A 22,641-nucleotide genomic window follows, 5' to 3' on the forward strand; every position below is an offset into this window, starting at 1 on the left:
CCAAGTATTCCATTTGCATAAGTAAACATTCCTCTATGAAACGTATTTATACTGTATCTTCCATTTAATAATTTGTTAATTAAAATATTTTATAATTATTCAATATCATAATCTAACTTCTATATTTTTAATGACTGCACTAGGATAATAGGTTTATTTAAAATTACCTTTGTGTCCATCACCACTGAAAAATAAATTCATATGTATTATCTTATTTAAATTCATAGAAATTGTATCAAATAGGCACTGTTCCTACCCCCACCTTACAAAAGAGAAGATGAAACACGGTAGAGGTTAGCTAATTGGCCCAGGATTTCATAGCATGGAAGTGGCAGAACCAGGATTTGAACCCAGGTACAAAATCTCTGAAACTCAAGATTTTTCACACTGACTCTATAATGCATAACATACTATTGTTTTTATAATAGCACTGTTCTACTTTCTTGATGGAAGATACTTACATCTGCATATTTTAATTTATTTTAAAGAAAATTACTAAAAATATTTTTATAGATAACTCTTTGCTTCCCGTGCATGATACTTTCTTTAAGATAAATTCTAGAGTTTAAAATTGTAAGGCTCCAAGGGTTATTTGCACAATTTATGGCATCTAATTTTTATGCACACTTAAGTCTTCAGGCAGCCCAGCCTAACAGACACAGCGTGGAACGGGAAGCAATGCAATGCTGAATTCAAATCCTTTCTTGATTTCTAGAAAATCACATCACCACTGTGTGTCTTCTGGGAAACAAGCTAATATTCCTGTTCTGACCTTAGAGCTATGAAATAACTCAGAAGTCTAAAAGGTCATTCATATAAATTCAAAGTTGGCAAAATCTTTGAGATGCAGGTGCCCTACATATATGATGGGCTCTCTCAGTGAGGCCTTGAGGATTGAGTAGTCCAGATCCGGAAAGAGACCTGTGTTTCCTATTTTTGTGACATTTGTCCTAAGGAAATGTTCATCTGAATCCTTTGGTAATGACAGAGATCATCTGAAGCAGAGCAAATGACATATTGGAGGATGAAGGTCTAATGGTCTTCACTGACCTATGGTACCTTTGAAAATACATCAGGGCATTATGCCTACCATTGCTTTAGTAGAATCCCCGCCTGTGCCTGTTTTCAATATTGGTGTGTCTTAAAGTGCCTTTTTACATGGAAATAATTGATGGCAGATACTAAACTGCAGTAGCACTTTGGAAATAATTTGAACTGTTTGTACTTTACCTTTTCTAAACCAGAAACTGAAATAAAAGATCTAGCAAATATATATGTGTGTGTGTGTGTGTGTGTGTGTGTGTATACATACACACACACACACATATATACATATATATGTATATATAAATTTTAATTTCCTTGAAAGGTCTAGTATCCCAAGTTGTAAACAATATTCTAGCATCCCTCCTGCACCATTAAAAGAAAATTTCTTATAAAATAATTTCCACTAAATTTAGGAACAGCTAAGCAATGAAGATTCATTTATATTGTTTTTATTCACTTTTAAAATTATCTGATGTCATAGAATTCTTCCCAAATTATTTCTGTACATCCCTTACCTCAACCACCCATTTAAGAAGTGCTAGTGCTAAACAAAATTGCTCACAACACCGGGAGCAGTTTTTCCCTCGCCAGCACGCACTGTGTCCTTGGTTTCAAATAACTGATCTCCAGTGACCACTCCTGCCATTGCGCTCAACCCCCTGCCTTCCTGTGTTTATGCACCATAGTTGTGGATTTGATTCAATATCCTTAAACCTATTTTTTTCATTGGTCATGTTGGGTTGTTAGAGAAGCAGTACCATCTAATGGTCTGCAGCACTGTGGGGTCAGACGGATCTGGATTGGAGTCTCAGCTCACTGTAATGAGCAGTCATCGAAATCATTGGTATTTCCCATCTCGGATTTGGCTGTAATAGTTACACCTATACCATGAGGCTGTGAATGAAGTTAAATAGGATAGTGCATGCAAAGAGCTTAGTAAATTGCCAGACTCACAATAAATGGCTAGAAAGCTAACGCAGAAAGAACACATTTCAGCTGCAGGGTCGGAAAGGGGTTTCCTGACAGAGTCAGGACTGGAATTCAGACTTACTGCAAACACCAAATCCTTTGCTCAAACCACAAAATCCCAGTCCAGGTCCGCCTTCAAAGGCCTCACCGTGCAGGCCCTCATTGCTTGCTTACCGGGATTTAGCAATCGGTTCCTGTACATGATCAAGCTGCCTCCACACCGTTTTTCCCAGGAAAAAAGCCCCATTTGCCCTTTCGCTTTTCTGCCCCCTTATTCATCACTACTGGCCAACTTTAACTCTGTCTCTTTACCGATTATTTTCGGAAGCCCTCGCCAGCTGGGTGCATCACCCTTTATGGGTACCGTGGTCAGCAGCTCATCTCTACAGCTGTCCTGAGAGCGAGCTCCCAGGGTCTCTTCCTCCAGCGCAGTGTAAGGGTTAGGATCCAGGTTCTGAACTCAGCCATCTGAATTTAAAGCCCTCTTTTCCCACGAATTCAAATTCTGTCACTTTTTAGCTTTGAGACCTTGAATATATTTTCTGCCTCAGTTTCTTTACAATAAAATGGAGATTGAAACTGTAGCTACCTCACTGAGTTGTTACGAAGATTAAATTAATGAATGTGTGTAAAACCCTTACAACAGTGCCTAGAACATATTAAGCACTATAAATATTATCCATAATTTTAAAATTATCTATCATTATAATAATCATCATTATTTGTTAAAGATTTCCAAATGTAGATCAGAACTATCATCTCTCCCAAATGCATGTCCTTGCTCCCTGCTACCATCCAATAAATACTTGTCCTCATCTTACTTGAAGGATATATTGAACAAATGTGTGAGACGTGCCTAGCACCAGGGAAGCACTCGTAAAATACCAACCCTTCTGTGGACTCTCCACCCCTCAGCAATTGACCCAGTTTGCGCTTGACTTTCTTCTTGAAAGTTTCTTCCTTCAGAATTTGAGGACTTATTCTTTCCTCATCCTGGTTCTTGTTCTAATACTTGATCCTCTTTTTGTACCTCTTTTCCTGTGTGTACATACTTGTTCATCTCTCCACATAGAGTCAACTCCTTGAGGGCAATGGGAATACTTTATTTATCTGTTTCTCCCAGTACCTTACACGTGGTAAGAATTTCATAAATCTTTGCTGACTGTAGTATTTGTCTTGAGTCTTTTAACTCCCTACATAAGAATTCTTTATTTCCCCAACTCCAGCCAGGTTTAGCCATATACAAGCCTGAATACACCGTGGGATTTTCATACCATTCCCTGTCGTTTTTCTTCAAATATCTTAAATACTAAAACCTCTCTTTCTGATGCTAGCTTATTATTTTTTATTTATTTCAATGTCTCTCTTTACTATACTAATAACAGCTAACATTTGCTGAGTACCTGTAATATTCTGGTATAGCATTAGTTTCTTTGCATGCCTTGTTTCGCTAAATATTCATAACAGCCCCGTATGTTTTACAGATAAGAGACTTAACTCTCCAAGAAGTGAAGTGATTGTCCCAAGGTCACAGAGCTAGTGGACTTGGCGGAGTCAGGCTACACGTCGATGTCTCTTTGATCTTTCTTCTATGCCATTTTGAAGGTTTAGCATGTTAAATGTCAACATGAATATTCTAGGCAATAATTATTAAAGCAATTCTGAGGAAGAGAAATGTTTAAAATTATATATTTAACTTTTAAAAGAATGTCTCGTTCCTGTCCATTGCTTTTCTCATCGTATCTCTTAATGCTTCACAAAGCCGTCTCCAAGTACCTCGGAGAACGTGGCATTTGACTATCAGACCTCTTGTCAGAGCTAACTGCAATTGTGTTAGAAATGGGCTCTCCAGCTGGGCTGGGCTGCAGTCAGGAAACATGATTGTAGATGGTGAACGGCCACTGCTGGGATGTGAACCAGACATGAATGTTAAGCAATAGTATCCACAATCTGCAACCCAGGAACTGCCAAATTGACAGCCAGACTAAACTACAGCAGCCTAGGAAGATGTGGCTGGTTTCTCCGTGCAGTCAATACAAAGTCTTAGATTGTACTTTGATGAATATGTTGTACTGTCCCATAAACGGAAAGGTTGTCCATTATGCATCTCAGTTAATTCTTAGTGAGCATTTCATATCTGAGTGCCCTGGCAAGCCTCCTAATGACCCTACCTCGAGTGGGTTTGAATTCGTCTTTAAAGGGAACACGCAGTTTATTAAGCATGTAGAAGCTCCAAAGGCAGCCGCACTCCGCTCCATGAACTAAATAGATTTCTTGCATTTTATCTAGGACTAGATGAAAGGGATCCATAATGCTGTGCTAGAAATCAGACTTGACTCACTGAGGGACTTGAACAGATATAGTGAATGTATGAAATGAATAATATTAGTAATGAGCAAAACTTAAAAGCAATATCTAAAGGTTTGGGGGATTTTCTGTCTCTTTTTAAAGAGCGTGTACCAGATGATTGTTTCATCTTGTCTTTGCTTTGAGGATTTATTTATTTCAGATTTGAAACAGCCACTTGGTATTTCACCAGATAGAAAACTTACTTATCTTCCTCGCCATTCTGTCACGTATTGCGTTGTCATTGATTTCCTTCGTGCAAGGGACATTTTCAAATGCCTAATGCATGCCAGGCACTGGGGTTGGAAATGAGGAGTTCTTTACTGCAAAAATCGAAGGTCCCTACCCTCAAGACGCTCGTGGTCTGCGGAGAAAGACAAGCGCATAGGTGGAGCGGCACAGTGGTAAAGAGGTGCACAGTGTTGGGGGAACCCAAGTAAACAGCATGTCATCCAGCCTGGAGGGGTCATGAGGGCTTTTAAAAGGAAATAACACCTATGTTTTGAAAAAAAAGTAAGAATGGATCCAGAGAAATACCAAGGTCGGAGGCACACTCTACATTATATGATGACTGCACAAATGGAGAGTCCATTATATTTCAAATTTCAGCAATTAAAGAAGCTATTGGAATTTTAGAGTGGATATTTTTTATTACCATATATTGAAGTGATTTTTCTTAGGAACAGAACATGTTTACTTGGGCCAGAACATGTTTCCTGGTAAAATGTCACTGTACCCTCAAGTCTGAAGATGTGCATGGTTGAGCTGTGTGGGTGTTTTGTTAAACCCAAGTATCTCAACTTTGAGAGGAGAATCATTGGCTCTGAAACATGTTTGAAAGTCAAGAGGTTAAAATCTAAAGAGAGAAAATCAGGGACTCTGACTAGTAAGTCCCATTAACAAATGCTCTGAGGCCTATGGGGCTGTGCGCGGAGTTTAATATGTTTCTGAGAAAGTGATTTCTTCCCGTGACATCTTCAGTCCTGTCTTTAACTGCCAAGATTCTGGTTCCTGGAAAAATGCTGGAAATTTGTGTAACTGATTATAACACAATAATATTTATCTGCTTTAGTGTACATGTTCTGAAAGTATCTTTTCCTTAAAATTGAGAGGCATATGCCCTGGCTGGTTTGGCTCAGCGGTTGGAGCGTTGGCCTGCGGATCAGATAGTCTCGGGTTTGGTTCCCGCTAGGAGTACGTGTCAAAAAAAAAAAAAAATGAGAGGCATAAATTGGCCCTTAGACTTTGCAAGGTAGATAGGTATGTGTTTAATTTTGTAAATAACTCAAGGGTATCTCTCTGGCTGCTCCTTTGGGTAGAAGTATCAAAAAGATTCATCTGAGATAAGTATTATAATTACAGCCAAGTTTTGAATTATTAAATCTTACTTTTAACTCTTATTTTTAAAAAACCCAAATGAGGTCAGAAGTCATACTGAGAATATATAAAATAAGATTTTTTTTTACTTAAAACATTTTCCAAAACTGTGACTAATAACCCAGTTTTTAAAATGATTTCCAGGGTTTGAGCTATTCAAGATAAATTACAATGTATTCTTTTAAACTGCTGTTAAACTAACATATTTAGTGAAATCCATGCCAGTTTATCCATCCAAATTACTTTCTTATTTATGTTCTCCAAGTTACATAGGAAGCAAAAAAGAAACAGCAATTTCTTTTTCACTTGAAATGTCTTAACTGTGTATAAGCATGCAAGATACTGAGGGATTAAAGATCGCAAAGGCGGTGAAAGATTTTTATCCTTTGTGGCTTCAGGGTGACTGTTTTGAAATAAAGCATTTTCTTAATAAAATAGCATATTTTTATAATCTTTAATAAAGAGAAAAGGATTATTGAACCAAAACTCAGGAGAACTGGAAATTTTACTTTTGACCCTACCACTTATCCACTTAAAATCTTCAGTGGCTTTACTATTGAACTTAAAGTAACTTCCAGAATCTTTAACCAGGGACCACAGTGTCTTACACGTCAGCCGAAGGGACCCTGTTCTTCAAACATGCCATCCTTTTCTAGCTCAGTGTCTCCAGACTTGTACTCGGAATTCTCGTTCAAGTTGGGCTCTCCTTCCTCAGCTACTGGTTCACAGAAGCTCATTTATTTCCTTCACAGCACTCACAAGAATCTGCCATGTTTTTGTTTTTGTTTTTTTCTTATTGGTTTACTCATACCCTGTCTATCTCACCCACCAGACTGTGAATGTTCCATGAGGGCGGGGGCATGGGCTTATTCACCCCTGTGCAGCGGGAGTCTACCACCGTGTATCTACTGCCACTCAAGGTCACTAGCAATTGGCAGACCAGAACCTAAAACCAAATTGCTGAGAGCTACAACCTCTCCCCATCAAACCACAGTTTATGAAGCACCTTGTATACAGATTATAGACAGATGAGGATATCAATGCATATCCTCATGTACCTTCCTTCAAGAAACTATAATCTATTCAAAGATATAGAATGCATCCTGTTATTGATCTATTAAAGTTTAAATAGCATATTATAAGAACTAAATGTATGACATCATCTATCATTTCCCACATTTGTTCTATAAAACAGTAACATATTGAATTGGTTTACAGTAAAAAGAGTATAATGGTCAAATGAGTGTGGCAAATTTCAATACCATATCATCTTCTGGATGACCATAAAGCAAGGTAGCACTTTAAAGCCTCTGAGAAATTCAATGGAGAACTGCTTTGCCTTATTTCATCGGCTCAGTTGATATTAAGAACTTTTCTTACCTAACTTCTTATATTTGAGAAGAACTGACTGCTTTTAGTGATGAAAGCCATCACGGAGATCACTGGTAAACATTTCATGGGGGATGGAACTGAGTGGTGGAAGAAGAAGAGAGCTCAATCATAGTCCGGACAATGACCTCTCTGGACAAGAAGAGCAAGAAATAAGTGAGGTTGTAAGCACTGCTTTCCGGTAAAAGAAAGGGGGAAGAGTGTCAGTCACTCACACGCTTCTTTAAAACATTGGTATTCATTTATTACGCGATAAAACATGGTACTTGTTCTGAAGGGGCTAAACATCCATTGGAACATATAGAAAGAATGGAGTATCAATGTATCTTTACTATAAATCACAACCTATCAAACAAAAATAGTCCTTATTTTTTAACTGAACATTTTAAAGGTATAATTTACGTTCAATAAGATGCAACAGTTTTAATATTACACACTAAGTGTATACACCACATTTATTACTACAATAAAGATGTGAATACTAGTATCGCCCTAAAAAGGTTTCTCTAGCCCTGGCCAGCGTGGCTCAGTGATAAGAGCGTCGGCACACCACACACTGAAGGGTCATGGGTTTGATTCCTGGTCGAGGGAAGTACTTGGGTTGCAAGTTCCATTCCTGGCACTGATCAGGGTACATGCAGGAAGGCAACCAATTGATGTGAGATGTTTCTCTCTCTCTCCCCTTCTCTCTCCCCCTCTTTCTCCCTCCCTTCCACTATCTCTAAAAATATCAGTGGAAAAAAATATCCTCAGATGAGGATTAATAACAACAAAAAAAGTTTCTTTTTATTTTCTTTCCCAATTACTTTACCCCCAGTTGTAACAACCAGTGATCTGATTTTTGTCTCTACACTAGATTTGTGTTCTCTTGCGTGTCATATAAAAAGAATAACTTGGTATGTAATCATTTATGTCTATATTCTTCTATTCAGCATAATGTTTTTGAAATTCTTCTGTTTTTGTTTATATGTAGTAGCACATTCCTTTTTATTACTGAATAATACTTTATTATTAAGTAAATACCTAAGAATACAATTATTGGGCCATATAGTAAGTACATATTTAACCTTATAAATTACTGCCAAATTATCTTCCAGAATTGTATAACTTGATATTTCCAGCCAATGTGTGTGGGTTCCTAGTGCTCTGCTCTCTTGTCAAAAGGGAATTGTCAGTCAGGAGGCTATGTGAGATTTCTGCATCTATGTTAATTCGAGTTATTGTTCTATAGTTTGCTTTTTTGTAACGTTTTTCTAATTTGGGTACAGAGTAATGCTAGCTCAGTGGAGTGAGTCGAGAAGCATTCCCTTCTGACTCTTTTCTGTAAGAATTTGTGTACAGACGGTATAATTTCTTCCTTAAATGTATCAGATAATTCACCAGTGAAACTCTTGCCCTAGCATGTTATGTAAGAAAACATTTTTATTTAATAACTTATTTTTAAAAATTGATGCAAGGTTATTTAGGCTCTGCATTACTTCTTGAGTCAACTTAATGCATTGCAGTATATTGTGTTTTGCAAAGGTTTGTCTATTTTATATATTTAACATGTTTCTGAGAAAGTGATTTCTTCCCGTGACATCCTCAGTCCTGTCTTTAACTGCCAAGATTCTGGTTCCTGGAAAAATGCTGGCAATTTGTGTAACTGATTATAACAAAATAATATTTATCTGCTTTAGTGTACATATATATTTTCAGAAATTATTTATAATATTCAGAAATTATTTATATTTTTTCCAGAAATTATTTATAATATTCCCTTATTAATTTGTGCCCTGTCTTTGTTCTTGCTCAATTTGGCTAGAAATTTATCAATTTCATTGACCTTATAAAAAACCAACTTCTCACTTGATTGTCTCTATTGTTTATTTCACTGATTACATTCTTATCTTTATTATTTTTCTCTTTATTTTGGATTGACTTGTTATTCTTTTTTTTATTATTTATTTATTTATTTATTTATTTATTTATTTATTTATTTATTTTATCCTCACCCGAGGACACCCTTCCATTTTTTGTACAGATAGAGTGGGAGGGAGAGAGAGGAAGAGAGAGAGAGAGAGAAACATCGACGTGAAGGGACACATCGAGTGGCTGCCACCCGCACGACCAACCAGGGCCGGGGACAAACTGCAACCGAGGTACGTGCCCTTAGCGGGAACCGAACCCGGGTCTCTCCAGACCGCAGGCCCACGCTTTAACCGCTGAGCCAAATTGGCCAGGGCTGACTTGTTATTCTTTAACTAGTTTCTAAACTTTACACCTTATCACTCTTCTAATATAGGCACATAAATTACATATTTCTCTAAACACTGCTTTATTTTTTCCATATACATATTGATAATGTATTCATTCAATTTAAAATCATTTCTAATTCTCAGGATTTATTCTTGAGTCATCAATATCAGAATTGCATTGTTAAATTTGTAAAATTTGAGTAAATTCTAAATCTCAATTTGTATTCAAAGTTAATTCCATTTAGATCATAAAATGCACTATTTACATCTGTAGTCACTTTACATTTACTGAAACTTGGGTTTTGGCTCAGAATATGATTATCTTTTTTTGTTTTTAATTTTTTTTATTGATATCTTAGAGAGAGAGAAAGGGAGAGGGAGAGAGAGATAGAAACATAAATGAGAGAGAACATCAATTGGCCACCTCCTGCATGCCCCCCACTGGGGATCAGGCCCACAACCTGGGCATGCGCCCTGACCGAAAATCGAACCGGAGACCTCTTGGTGCATGGGTGGATGCTCAACCACTGAGCCTTAACGGCTGGGCTAGAATATGATTATCTTTTAAATGTTGTTTTTTTTAATGTGTATTCTGCAATTACTGACTGAAGTTGTTACAAATGTCAATTAATTTAAGTTATTTGATAGTTGTTTAAGTCATACTCACTACTGTAACCTGTTACTATTCTGTCACTTGTCTTATAAATTATTGATTGGTAGGGGGAGGTTGAAATATCCAACTATATGTTTAGGCTTGTCTGCTTCTCTCAGTAATATCAATTTATGCTTCATGTATTTTGAAGCTCTGTTATTCGATACATACACACTTAGAATGCTATTGTATTTTCTTGGAAAAAAAAAACTATTTCTTTATTAATATGAAGTGCTCCTTTTCATACTAATCAACTTGCCTGAAATCTATTTTGTGTCAAATTAACATAGCTCCTTCAGATATTTTTGGTTAGATGCTATTCTAGTATACTCTTTTCATCCTTTTAAGAATGGTACTTACGTGTGTGTGTGTGTTCTTAATCCTCACCTGAGCATATTTTTAAATTGATTTTTAGAGAGAGTGGAAGAGAGTGAGGGGGAGAGAGAGAGAGAGAGAGAGAGAGAGAGAGAGAGAGAGAGAGAAACATCAATGTGAAAAGGACACATCGAGTGGCTGCCACTCACACAACCCAACCAGGACCGGGGACAATCTGCAACCGAGGTACGTGTCCTTAGCGGGAACCCAACCCGGTCTCTCTGGACTGCAGGCAGACGCTCCAACCACTGAGCAAAACTGACCAGGGTTCTTCAGCATTCTTGTAGTTCAGATTTGTGGTGAGGAATATGCTCAGCTTATTATTTTTTTCTAAAAATGTCTTTATTTGTTATATCCACTTTCGATATGTACATTTTGTTAGGTTTGTTTTTATTTTCCCCCAGCATTTTAAAGATGTTCCCTTGTCTTCTGTCTTGTATAGTTTCAACAAGACACAAGCAGTCATTTTTATCTTTTCTTCTCCTATATGTAATGAGCTTTTCTTTGTCCTCTGAATTCTATTAAGAATTTCTCTTCATCACTGGTTTCCATCAATTTCTTCATGAAATGTCATGGTTGATTTTTCTCTGTCTCTTTTTCTTCTGCTTGGAGTCATTGAGACTCTTGGGTATGTGGGTTTAATTTTCATCAAATTTGGAAAATTGGTCATTTTTTCCAAAGGTTTTTCTTATCCCTATTCTCTTTTCTCTCCTTCTAAGACCACTGGTCACTATATATATATATATTTTACCACTGGTCACTGAAGGTCTATTCATTTTGTTTTCATATTGCTTTGCTTTATTCATTAAATTTTTAAAAATATGTTTTATTGATTTTTCTTTTTTTTTTTTTTTGAGAGAGAGAGAGAGACATCGATGTGAGAGAGAACCATCAATCAGCTGCCTCCTGCACACCCCTTATTGGGGATCGAGCCCACAACCCGAGCATGTGCCCTGACTGGGAATGGAACCAGGAATGGAACCGGGATCTCTCAGTCCATGGGCTCAATCAATTGACCCATAGTGGCTGAGCTATATTTTTTCTTTTGAGATAACTTTAGATTTTTGTGCAGTTTTATGAGATAATATAGAGAGATCTCATGTATATTTACCCAGTGTCTCCCAATGGTGACATCTTGCAAAATTATAATACAATATCACCACCAGGATATTGATATTGACACTGTCAAGATTCAGACCTGTTTTATTACCACAGGGACCCCTCATGTTGCCATTTCACAGCCATAATCACTTTTCTCTCGTGCCTATTTCCTTCTTAACCCCTGACAAATACTAGGGTGTTCACCATTTCTATAATTTGTCATGTAAGGAATATTATATAAATAAAATTACACAGTATGTAACTATTATGGGTTAGCTTTTCTCACTCAGCATAATTCTCTGGAGATACATCCAAGTCCTTGCTTGTTACCATAGTTTATAGTATTCCATGGTATGGATATCAGTTCATTTATACATTTTTATCTGGATTGATGCCAGTTTTTAGTGATTATTAATATGGCTGATTTTTTTAAAGTAAAAGTTTATTTACACCTAGTTTTTAATCTATTTTTGTTTATGTTTCTGTACAATATAAATTATATATAGAAAATTGTAAGGAATCCACTTACAAAACATATTGGAACTAATAAAAAATTCAACAAAGTTGTAGGAAATATGGTCAACACATAAAAATTAAGTGGACTTCTGAAACAATCTGCAAGTAAAAATAAGAAATAATTATATTCACAACAGCATTAGAAATGATAAAATACAAAAAAACAAATTTAACAAAACAATGCAAAAATTATATACTGAAAATTGTAAAACATTGTTGAAATTAATTAAAGACCTAAAATAAATGGAAAAACATTTCATGCTCATGGATCAAGCAACTTCATATTTTTCAAATTGTAATACTCCCCCAAATTGGTTTACAAATTTAACTCCATCTCTTCCTACCATAAAAGCAAGAAGCAAAACAATGTCTATTGCATCTGAGATAGATAGATATAGATGATAGATAGATAGATAGATAGATAGATAGATAGATAGATAGATAATTTATATTACTTACATTTTCATACTCCGAAAGGATTTATAAGAAACTAATGAGCCCAGCCTGTGTGACTCAGTGGTTGAGGGTCAACCCATGTACCAGGTCACCAGTTCGATTCCTGGTCAGGGCACATGCCCAGGTTGTGGGTCAAATCCCCAGTAAGGGGTGTGCATGAGGCGGCCAATCAATGTTTCTCTCTCATGGATGTTTCTATCTATCTCTCCCTCTCCCTTCCTCGCTCTCTAAAAATCAATAGAGAAAAAAAAATTTAAATAAAAAGAAACTAACGAAAGCTTTTATGTATGGTAGTGGTTGGGTTAAAAATGGGGGAATGTGGGGACAGGCTAGCTTTATACGTTGTTTTGCTCTTTGTATTCCATGCATTTTTTTTTTTTTAATGTATGGGGAGGGCAGGAGTAGAAATCCTGTAGTCCCACCCCAGTAGCCAAAAGTATAGACAAGGCTGGATTCAGAGTCAGACCAGAATCACTTAATTCATAAATTCAGTAAGCTCTGTGTGGAGATACTCCTGATAGGATGTGTGGCTTCACATTATTTCGGACTTTCAGAGATGATAATACGAAGACAGGAGCAAGTGAAGGAGAGAAGGAGGCCAGCTGACCGGTTCCAGGGGGATCTGAACTTCTTGATTTCATTTCCACAGCAGCTGCAGCTGAACATCTCCCGTCTCCCAGCTGGCCTTGTCCTCACACCATGAGGCAGAGATCCAGGGGAGGGAAAACAAGTTTGTCTAAGGATGAGCCTGCTCTCAAATTTGGGGAAAAGCAAGGTGTATAGAAGGATTTCTGCTGCCTCTAGTTAACTTTGGGCCGCAGGTATACTTTGGGGAAGAGAGAAATTAAGCTAATTCTTTGTTGGCCTCGATCCATGTTTAGATTCGTACAAACCTGGGAGTTCAGATCCACAGTGGGAAACGTTTTGGTGAATTAGTTTCATCTGAAAGTGGGGAAGAGTTTTCAAGAGTCCTCACCATGTTTCTGTGGGAAACCCTGTGGCCCCAGGTCCCTCTTTACCTTTCTCTACCCTTCCACCCTGTGTATCTTTCTAAAGTTAATTAGTTGCAAACTATCACTGCTTAATTGCTTTTAGAGATGGACCCCTGCACAGGTGGGAATGGATGTGCCCACATCTGTCAGAGTGAGAACGGAATGGCCAGGTGTGCCTGTCACCCAGGCTATCAGCTGTCTGAAGACAATAAAGCCTGCAGAGGTAGGAACTTGAATCTGATAGCTTAATTATGTAATTGTTTGAAATTGTGTGGTATTGCAATTTGAATAGAACAGCTAGGAGAAAGATGTTTTCATTTATGCTTAAAAAGAAACATTTATACTTTTATTTGATCATTCTAAAAGGTATTTTATGATACTATAAAAACTCAGAGAAATTTTCAATTATTTAAAAAACAAGGTCCGGTAGAGTTTCAGAATTAATGCTTTTTGTTTTCTGTTTCTTATTCTGAAGTGAATTACAGAATTAATATTTCAAAACCTTCTATAACCACATAGGGAGTTTTATTATAGGCTACAGAAAGTACAAATAACTTTGGAAAAGCAAGTATGTCCAAACTAGTGTTCTCAGAAGTAGGGATAATTGAAACAAGAAAGAAGGAAGGAAGGAAGGAAGGAAGGAAGGAAGGAAGGAAGGAAGGAAGGAAGGAAGGAAGGAAGGAAGGGAGAAAGGAAGAGAGAAAGAGAGAAAGAACAAAAGAAACTCTATAAATATAAGGTTACAGATTTCTGTTACCTAGAAATAATAAAATAGCCATACTTCAATTCAAAGATGAAAGTGATAAGTTATTTGATGACCAGAACTGATAAATGAAGTCATTCCTGTGGTACAATGTTTGTTTTAATAACTTATGAGAAATCACAGAATCCTTCATTTTATCATGACATCAGAAATGAATTTAGATTAATTATGAAAATATCAAAATATTTCCTGACTTATGGGACTGATAAACATTGAGAAGATAAAAAAGTATTAGACATAAAAATGAGTGATGTTAGTTTTTTTTCCCTGTAAGGCAAAACTAAGATAAAATTTTAGATGGACTGTGTTAACACACTTTTCTGACAGAAAACATTTCTGCTCTGGTCCTCTGCTTACCTGTCTAGCTGAGCACCTGACGCAGAATATAGGCTCTTGTTAAATACTTCTGGAAAATTGACAAATATATACACATATAGATATATGCATATACCTATATGTGTATCTATTTCAATAAATGTGTAATCTCTTTTCAAAGTTTTTATTTAATGTCATTCTTCCTAGAAAGTCCATCCCCCTAATTACTGCCAACTTAGGGTTTTACAAGAATGAGTATTTCTCCTGTGGGTAAGGATGGCATGCAGGACAGCACAAGGAGGACCCTGTAGTATGGAAAAATGATGGTGAGACCTATCTATTTAGAGGGAAGGAGCAGGGTCTACCTGGGCCACAAAATGAAGTGACACTGAATAAACTTGGCTCTCAGTGTCAGGAGAGGGAGAGGACACCACTGTTTAAATAGCACAGCCCAGGGACAGTCAAAGGTACAGCATGTACTGCGGATTGCTACATGCGAAGGCCCCGAGTCTGCCTTAACTATGACCACATGTACTGACTGCTAAATCAGGGAAATGCCATTTGGGGTGATGAATATGATATATATCCCTAAAGGCAAATTATAATGATGTCTACCTGTATTATTGGGGGACAGATAATGTCTATTTTTTTTATTTGTGTTATTTTCTCTTTCTTCCAATTACTAGATACTAGTAGTTTGTAATAGAAATAAGTGTGTAATAGAAATAAAACACTAGAATTAATGTCATTAGTAGTTTATTTGGAAATATGAAGCCTTTGGGGTATCTTTTTAAAATGTTTTTATTGCCCCGGCCAGTTTGGCTCAGTGGTTGGAGCATTGGCCTGTGGACCAGAGAGTCCTGGTTCCCGCTAGGGGCATGTACCCAAAAAAAAAAAAAAAAAAATGTTTTTATTTTTTTTTTTTTTTTTTTTTTTTTTTTTATGGAGAGAGAGAGGAAGGGAGAGAGAGATAGAAACATTGATGTGAGAGAAAAATATTGATCGGCTGCCTCCTGCACGCCCCCTACTGGGGATTGAGCGCAAGACCTGGGCATGTGCCCTGCCGGGGAATCAGACCAGGACCTCCCAGTCCATGGGACGATGCTCAATCTACGGAGCCACGCTGGTGGTATTTTACTGTTACAGTGGATGTTGGGGGTTGAAGGGGAAGGAGTGCTTTAGCTCATTTTTATAGTTTACACATAAATCTTAATTCAGCCTCCTAAGACAGCCACTGTGCCTTCTGCAGACATCAACGAATGTGCCGAAGGGCTTGCTCGCTGCGGCCACCGCTGTGTGAACTCCGTGGGATCGTTCGCTTGTGCCTGCCACCCCGGCTCTGAGCTGGGAGCTGATGGAAACGGTGTTACAGTAAGTGGCAGCTTCACAGCCCTGGAAAGGTGTGGCATTTGACAAACATTAAACAAGACTAATAAAAGAATAACACAGTATCTTGCCAAAGCAAAGCTCCTGAGAATGTTTTCCACCGGGGTGGGTAGGGATGAGAGCTTAGAACTTTAGCTAAAACATTTATCTGTTTTGTTGATGTTGAAAGTATTACAGATGTCCCCCTTTTTTCTCCTATTAATCCCCTCCTCCCCTCTCTCACTCCCCCATACCTTTATCGCACTATTGTCTTATCCATGGGTTATGCATATATGCATATAAGTTCTTTGATTTATCTCTTCCTGCCGCCCCCCTCTGAGATTTGTCAGTCTGTGCCATGCTTCCATGTCTCTGGGTCTATTTTGATCATCAGCTTGTTTTGTTCATTAGATTTCACATATAAGTGAGATCATGTGATACTTGGTCTTTCTCTGACTCGCTTATTTTGCTTAGCATAATGCTCTCCAGGACCCTCTATGCAGTCTCAAAGGGTAAGAGAGCTTTCTTTTTTACAGCTGCATTGTGAAAATGTACCACTTCTTTTATCCACTCATCTACTGACGGACACTTAGATTGTTTCCATAGCTTAGCTATTGCAAATAACTGCTATGAACATAGGGGTGCATATATTCCTTCTGATTGGTGTTTCAGGCTTCTGAAGATATATTCCTAGGAGTGGGATCACTGGGTCAAATGGCAATTTTATTTTTAATTTTTTGAGGAAACTCCATATTGTTTTCCATAGTGGCTGTACCAGTCTGCATTCCCTTTATTTTAAAGAAATGGGCTCTCCCTGGCCAGTTTGGCACAGCAGTTAGAGCATCATCCTGCAGACCAGAGAGTCCCGGGTTCACTTCCGGCTAGGGGCACGTGAGAGAGAGAGAGAGAGAGAGAGAGAGAGAGAGAGAGAGAGAGGAAGGAAGGAAGGAAGGAAGGAAGGAAGGAAGGGAGAGAGAGAGAGAGAAAGAAAGAAAGAAAGAAAGAAAGAAAGAAAGAAAGAAAGAAAGAAAGAAAGAAAGAAAGAAAGAAAGAAAGAAAGAGAGAAATGGGCTCAGAGTCCATAGAAAATGGTTGGCATAATGATCCCCAATGTCGCTGACAAGGACTAAGTCTCAGGTCTTCTGCCTTGGGGCTCCCTGGGACCCATGGCTCTCCTTGTGAAGAGTCTGCCCTCTTTCAAGCTCAAGGAAAAGGACCTAACAGAAAGGAAGGACCCAGCAGTACGAGGAGCAGCTCCAGATGATAGAAAATATCTGACACATTGGATGTTGTAAAGAGAATTGTTGTGTCAGCTCCCCCCCCCCCCAGGGTTGCTTCCTTTCCACGAGGCCTCTAAGCATCTCCTTCCAACTCTGCATTCTCGTTCGTTGGCTCATCCCTCTGCTCCTGTGATCCACCTCACCCAACCTTAACCTCTTCCTCACCTAGGCTCAGTTATGCATGTAATATATCTCTTATTGGAAATATGCTAAAATGGTAATGTGCTGAATTATTACCTGCTACTAATAGCCACTGCAGCTACTCTCTCTCTCAAGTCTTCCCCACTGGTTTCTGATTAACCTGTAGACCAGGGGTTCTCCACCTTCCTGATGCCGCGACCCTTTAATACAGCTCCTCATGTTGTGGTGACCTCCAACCATAAAATTATTTTTGTTGCTACTTCACAACTGTAATTTTGCTACTGTTATGTCTTAGGTGACCCCGTGAAAGGGTCATTCGACCCCCAAAGGGGTTGCAACCCACAGGTTGAGAACCACGGCTGTAGAGGAACACACTTTCTGCTCATCTAAGCTGAAAGCCATCTGACACAGATCCCATGCTCCATGTTTTCTGCCTCAGTGTTTCCCATCCTTACCACCGTCTGCCTCTTCCCTCCTTTTTCAAATGGCAGAATACTTTTTTCAATTATTTCTTTGGATGACTTTATCTCTGCCTCTTATGTGATCATGGTATAGCAACAATTCATTTTTCTTCCTCATCTTCAGACTCTACCTTTTGCTCAGTGGCTTCTTCCTTTCCTTCTCCACTTCGCACCTATTCCCTACCAGGTGAGTTTTGCTAGGTTTAAAACACAACCATGTTAACTGGGTTGGTTTGAAAGGCATAAATCTCCCATTAGTAAGCCACATGGCTGGACAAAACTATACTCTGACATCATGTCTACTTTCACCGTCTTCAAAATGAAAGTTGAATGTTTTCTTTCTCTTCTAAATCTTTATATCACCCCCATCCCAGCTTTTGCCTTTATTCTTACCTTGTCCCTGATGTTATCAATAAAATGTATGCAAACTGCAGTTCAAGTTAGCAGCTAATCTGAAATAGCTCATAGAATTATATGGGAAAGCCTCCACCCCCGATAACATGAAGGAAGTGGTCCTACTGCTGTCCAAGGCTGTCTTGTCCATTGTACTTTGGATTCCATTACTCTCGCCATCTGAAGACCTTTGCTATTGCCGTTGTCTAGTGAATCGTTCTCAGCAGATTGCAACATGGTCCAGCAGCTCCTGTGTTGGAAGTACCCTCATAAGCCTGTATGGGACCAGAGTTTTAATCGGATCACCTTCACAGCAAATGTTTTATAACTTCATCAATGTCTCCTCCTCATCTTGAATTCTCTCATCATGCTCACTAATTAGATTATCACCTCTCTCTATATATGGTCGCCCATGGCCTCCGTGTGACCAGACTGCCTAATAATTTCTCTGGTTTTACCCTGTTTGAACTCTCAGCTGCTTTCAACACAGTTGACTAAACCCTGTTCTTCTTGAAATACTTTATCTCTTCCATGTTTTCACACTTCCCAGGTTTTTCTCTCCGTCTTTGGCCCCTCTCCCAATGTTAAATTTATATTTCCACTTTTTCCTTTAACCACATGTGAATATACCCAACTATGTATTCAATATCTCTATTTGCTTGACTAATCAGCATTGCAAACTTAACAGGCCCCAAACAAACTGCTGATTTCCTGTCTCAGTTCCAAAGATGCTCTTCCCGTGCCCAGCTGATGTGGCTTAGCTGGTTGAGCATCATCCCATGTACCTAGAAGTCGAAGTTCGAATCCCAGTCAGGGCACATGCCCGGGGTTGTGGGCTTGGTCCCCAGTAGGCGGCGTGCACGTGTCAGCCAATGGTTGTTTATCTCTCACTGATGTTTCTATCTCTCTCTCCTTCTCCCTTCCTCTATGTAAAAAAATCAATTAAAAAAAAAAAAGTTGTTCTTCCCAGTTCTCCACTTCTTAATAAACTATCTATTTAACATTGAAGTCAAAAACCCCATGATACAAAATTAATAAGTGACAGAACTAGGACTTGAACTAGGGTCTTTAGGCTCCAAATAGACTATCCTTTTAACTTTATAATATGTGTGTGTGTGTGTGTGTGTTGTTGTTGTTGTTAATCCTCACCCGAGGATATTTTTCCATTGATTTTTAGATAGAAGGGAAGGGGGGTGGGGAGCGAGAGAGAGAGAGAGAAACATCAGTGTGATAGAGACACATAGATTGGTTGCCTCCTGCACCACCTCAACCAGGGCTTGGAGATAGAACCTGGAACCCAGGCATGTGCCCTTGACCGGGAATTGATTCCGTGACCCCTTTGGTCCATGGGCCGACTCTCTAACCGCTGAGCCAAACTGGCCAGAGCCATCATATATTTTTATATAGTACATGTCTTTCTATCAGTTTTAATGAATGAGAAGAATAAAGACGGATAAATATAGTCAATAATTTTGTGTCCTTACCTAAGTTTTCTCATGAACAGACATTCTTAGGATCACTAAATTCTTCATTCTCCTCCACTGCATACAATTCTATGTATCTTTCATGCCTAGCTTGTCAGTGAAGGTTTAATGTCTGTTGGCACACTTCTACTGCTTAAAAACAGTGCAGTTTTGCTATGATGATATCTGTCTTCTAAAGAACAAACTAAATAAAATGTGAGAGAAGAATTAACTACTAATGAGGATACAACTTCTGATGTGAGCCTTTCTCTTAATGCCCTGAAGCAGAGAGAAATGTGGATGGGATTTTTTTCTTCTTATTAATATTTTGGCTTTTTAATGTGGCCAAAGGTGTAGAAGCATTTTACCAATGTCTGAAATAAAATCTCTTATTATCTGACGGGTGCATTCTCAGTTATTGTGAAAGAGGGGCCATTATTAATGCGTTATGAAGTCAAGGTTCTCTATAAAGGTTATTTGGGGAAGCAGCTTTCCCTGGAGTTGAATACATTTGGTGGAAGTGTGTTTTTACCTTTATTTTTCTTATGTGAATATTCGGCTAGCTACCTTCCCTGTGCAGGTGTCACCATGCCTCCATACCGACTAGCTGACATGCAAAGCTTTCTTCCTGAAAACCGCTATTTTGAGTTGTTTCAAAATCTGCAGGTGGAGTAAATGTTTTCAGAGCATGGTAATGTTTAACAATGAATTGTGTGTCCTTTATAGAACAAGTATATTTGAGGAAAATATTGTTTTAACACTTTCCTAGGAAAACAATATTTTATATTATATAATCTCAGAGGCTCTCAAAACATCAAATCTCCACAGTGTGCTGTAAATGAACTATCACTCTCTTATGATTAGAAATTGAAAGTTCCAGATTCAGCATAGTTGAATAAAACTTCCAAATTTTCAAGCAATATTTAATTGAAGTTAAATTTACACATTGACTGCATTTATATATTGAGTAAATAATAAGTATTTGCTACCTATGAGAAACTACAAGGGTCATTTTAAACCCCCCCCCCCCCCCCCATTGATTGTTATAGAGAGTCAAAGGAAGAGAAGGAAAGGTAGGTAAGGAGGAAGAGAGACAGAGACAGACAGAGAGAGAGAGAGAGAGAAAGAGAGAGAGAGAGAGATGTGAAAAAGACACATCTATTGGTTGTCTCCTGCATGTGCCCTACCTGTGGCAGGAATCAGACCTGCAACCCAGGTACATGCCCTTGATTAGGAATTGAAACCGAGACAGTTCAGTGTGTGGACTGATGCTCTAACCTTTAAGCCATACTGGCCAGGGCTAAAAAAGTTTTTTAAAGTATAATTTTTTTAAAGTACTATGGTTAAACATCATCATTTGTATCAAGGACGCAAAATCTTAGCTTTTTCTAGAGGGCAGTTATAGATCTGAGTACACCCTTGTTTTAGCCTCATATATTTTTTTCCATGACATTATAATAATATAATTCTTATTTAAAGTAAATTACTACCAGAAGTCTTAGAGTGGCATTGATCACAGAAAAATAACAAGAATAGCAGCCAAAATTTGAAAGATGTTTCCCTGAAGAGTATATGTTAACATATCATGAAAAATATCTGTTGCTTTCATTATTTTAATCTTTCCTTTAGCTTTCTAATTTTTCTCAGACCTAAAATAGCTGTTTCTAAATCCTAAAGGGCTTCTTATTTTCAATCATAAATTGATTAGCATAATTCTTCTTTTGTTTATTCAATTATTCGAAACCTATTTTTGAACATCTGTTATCAGCTTGGTAATAGAGGATAATGATGGCCCAGAGGGGGGTGAGCGGGACACACAGGCTACTGCCCACCATAGCCTGGAGGCTGGGGCAGAGGGCGGATCTCTTGGTAACTTCCAGGTATCATAGCAGACACTAGGAATACTCAGTGGTGATGTAGCCTTTCACAGACTACTGCAATCCCAACTACCCTTGCCTGTTCTTTCTCATCTCAATTCTTTTAAAAGATTCAGGTCAGGTATTAAGAATGGAAGGAAATGAACCAGTGGGGACACTCTCATTAATAAGAGATCTATCCAAACAACACAAATGAAGAACAATAGAGGCCAATGGTAAAAACAGCAGAATACCTAAATTCCATACTTTTAACAATGATTCAAAGCATTTTTAAATTTCTCATTTCCTCACTAAGAAAATGATTGATTATAACGCCTGTGTGCTCAGTACAATTGGCATCCATATGATGAGGCTGATGTCACCATAAATGCCCCAAATTAACAGGTACCTGGATCAGCAAATTGGTTCTCATAGTAATAGTTTGTATAATAAGTGACCCCCATATACCTCAAAGCTAATTACCACATTAACATGATACTAGTTAAATATGGTCAGCAAATTCATTGGTTTTGTGTTCATACTTTTGTTCCAAGGCTATTTTTAACAATATTTTCATGTACTCCTGGCCATTAAAAAGGACAGAAAATAACATACCATTTGCTTGAGAATAGAAATGTCAGCTGGCAAACAACCTATTTGCTTTCTGTTTACTGATTCAATACACATACTTTTATGTCCCCAAAATACTGAGAATTCCCAGAAGTAAATGTCCTTTAAGATAAGTCTTTAATAACCACTGGTGGACTATTTACCTTTCTGCACCACTCTGTCAATTTAACATTATTTATAGGTCTGTTAGTATTTTGATATTGTATAGACATTTGCAATCCTTAACAGCCCTCAGACTTTGGCTTTTATATGTGTAGGGTGTTGATAAATTTCCAGTAAAATGTGCTGTCTTCCCAACAATTGTTGACATGTATTCAGGTTTTTCTGTGGTTATGCTAATAACCCCCTTCTGCTTGTTTGGAAAGGGATTGAATTGGAAATTGTCAATAGCTGTGAAAAGAACAATGGTGGTTGTTCTCATCACTGTGAGCATGCACTCGGTGGGCCCCGTTGTTCCTGTAACCATGGACACCGGCTGGATGCAGATGGGAAAACATGCATAGGTAATGTATGGTAA

General features: G+C 38.1%; 1 protein-coding gene across 1 annotated transcript in view; it reads left to right on the plus strand.

Annotated features, from left to right (window-relative positions):
* The window catches only part of LOC118616915 (multiple epidermal growth factor-like domains protein 6), a 462,674-nt gene that overhangs the window by 425,694 nt on the left and 14,339 nt on the right, over positions 1-22,641 (plus strand). The window contains 4 exon segments of the mRNA XM_036242486.1: positions 13,561-13,680; positions 15,785-15,892; positions 15,895-15,906; positions 22,490-22,627. Of these exon segments, the coding sequence (XP_036098379.1) occupies positions 13,561-13,680; positions 15,785-15,892; positions 15,895-15,906; positions 22,490-22,627 (378 nt within the window).

Source organism: Molossus molossus, unplaced genomic scaffold, assembly GCF_014108415.1.
Source record: "Molossus molossus isolate mMolMol1 unplaced genomic scaffold, mMolMol1.p scaffold_m16_p_5, whole genome shotgun sequence".
Taxonomy (NCBI): domain Eukaryota; kingdom Metazoa; phylum Chordata; class Mammalia; order Chiroptera; family Molossidae; genus Molossus; species Molossus molossus.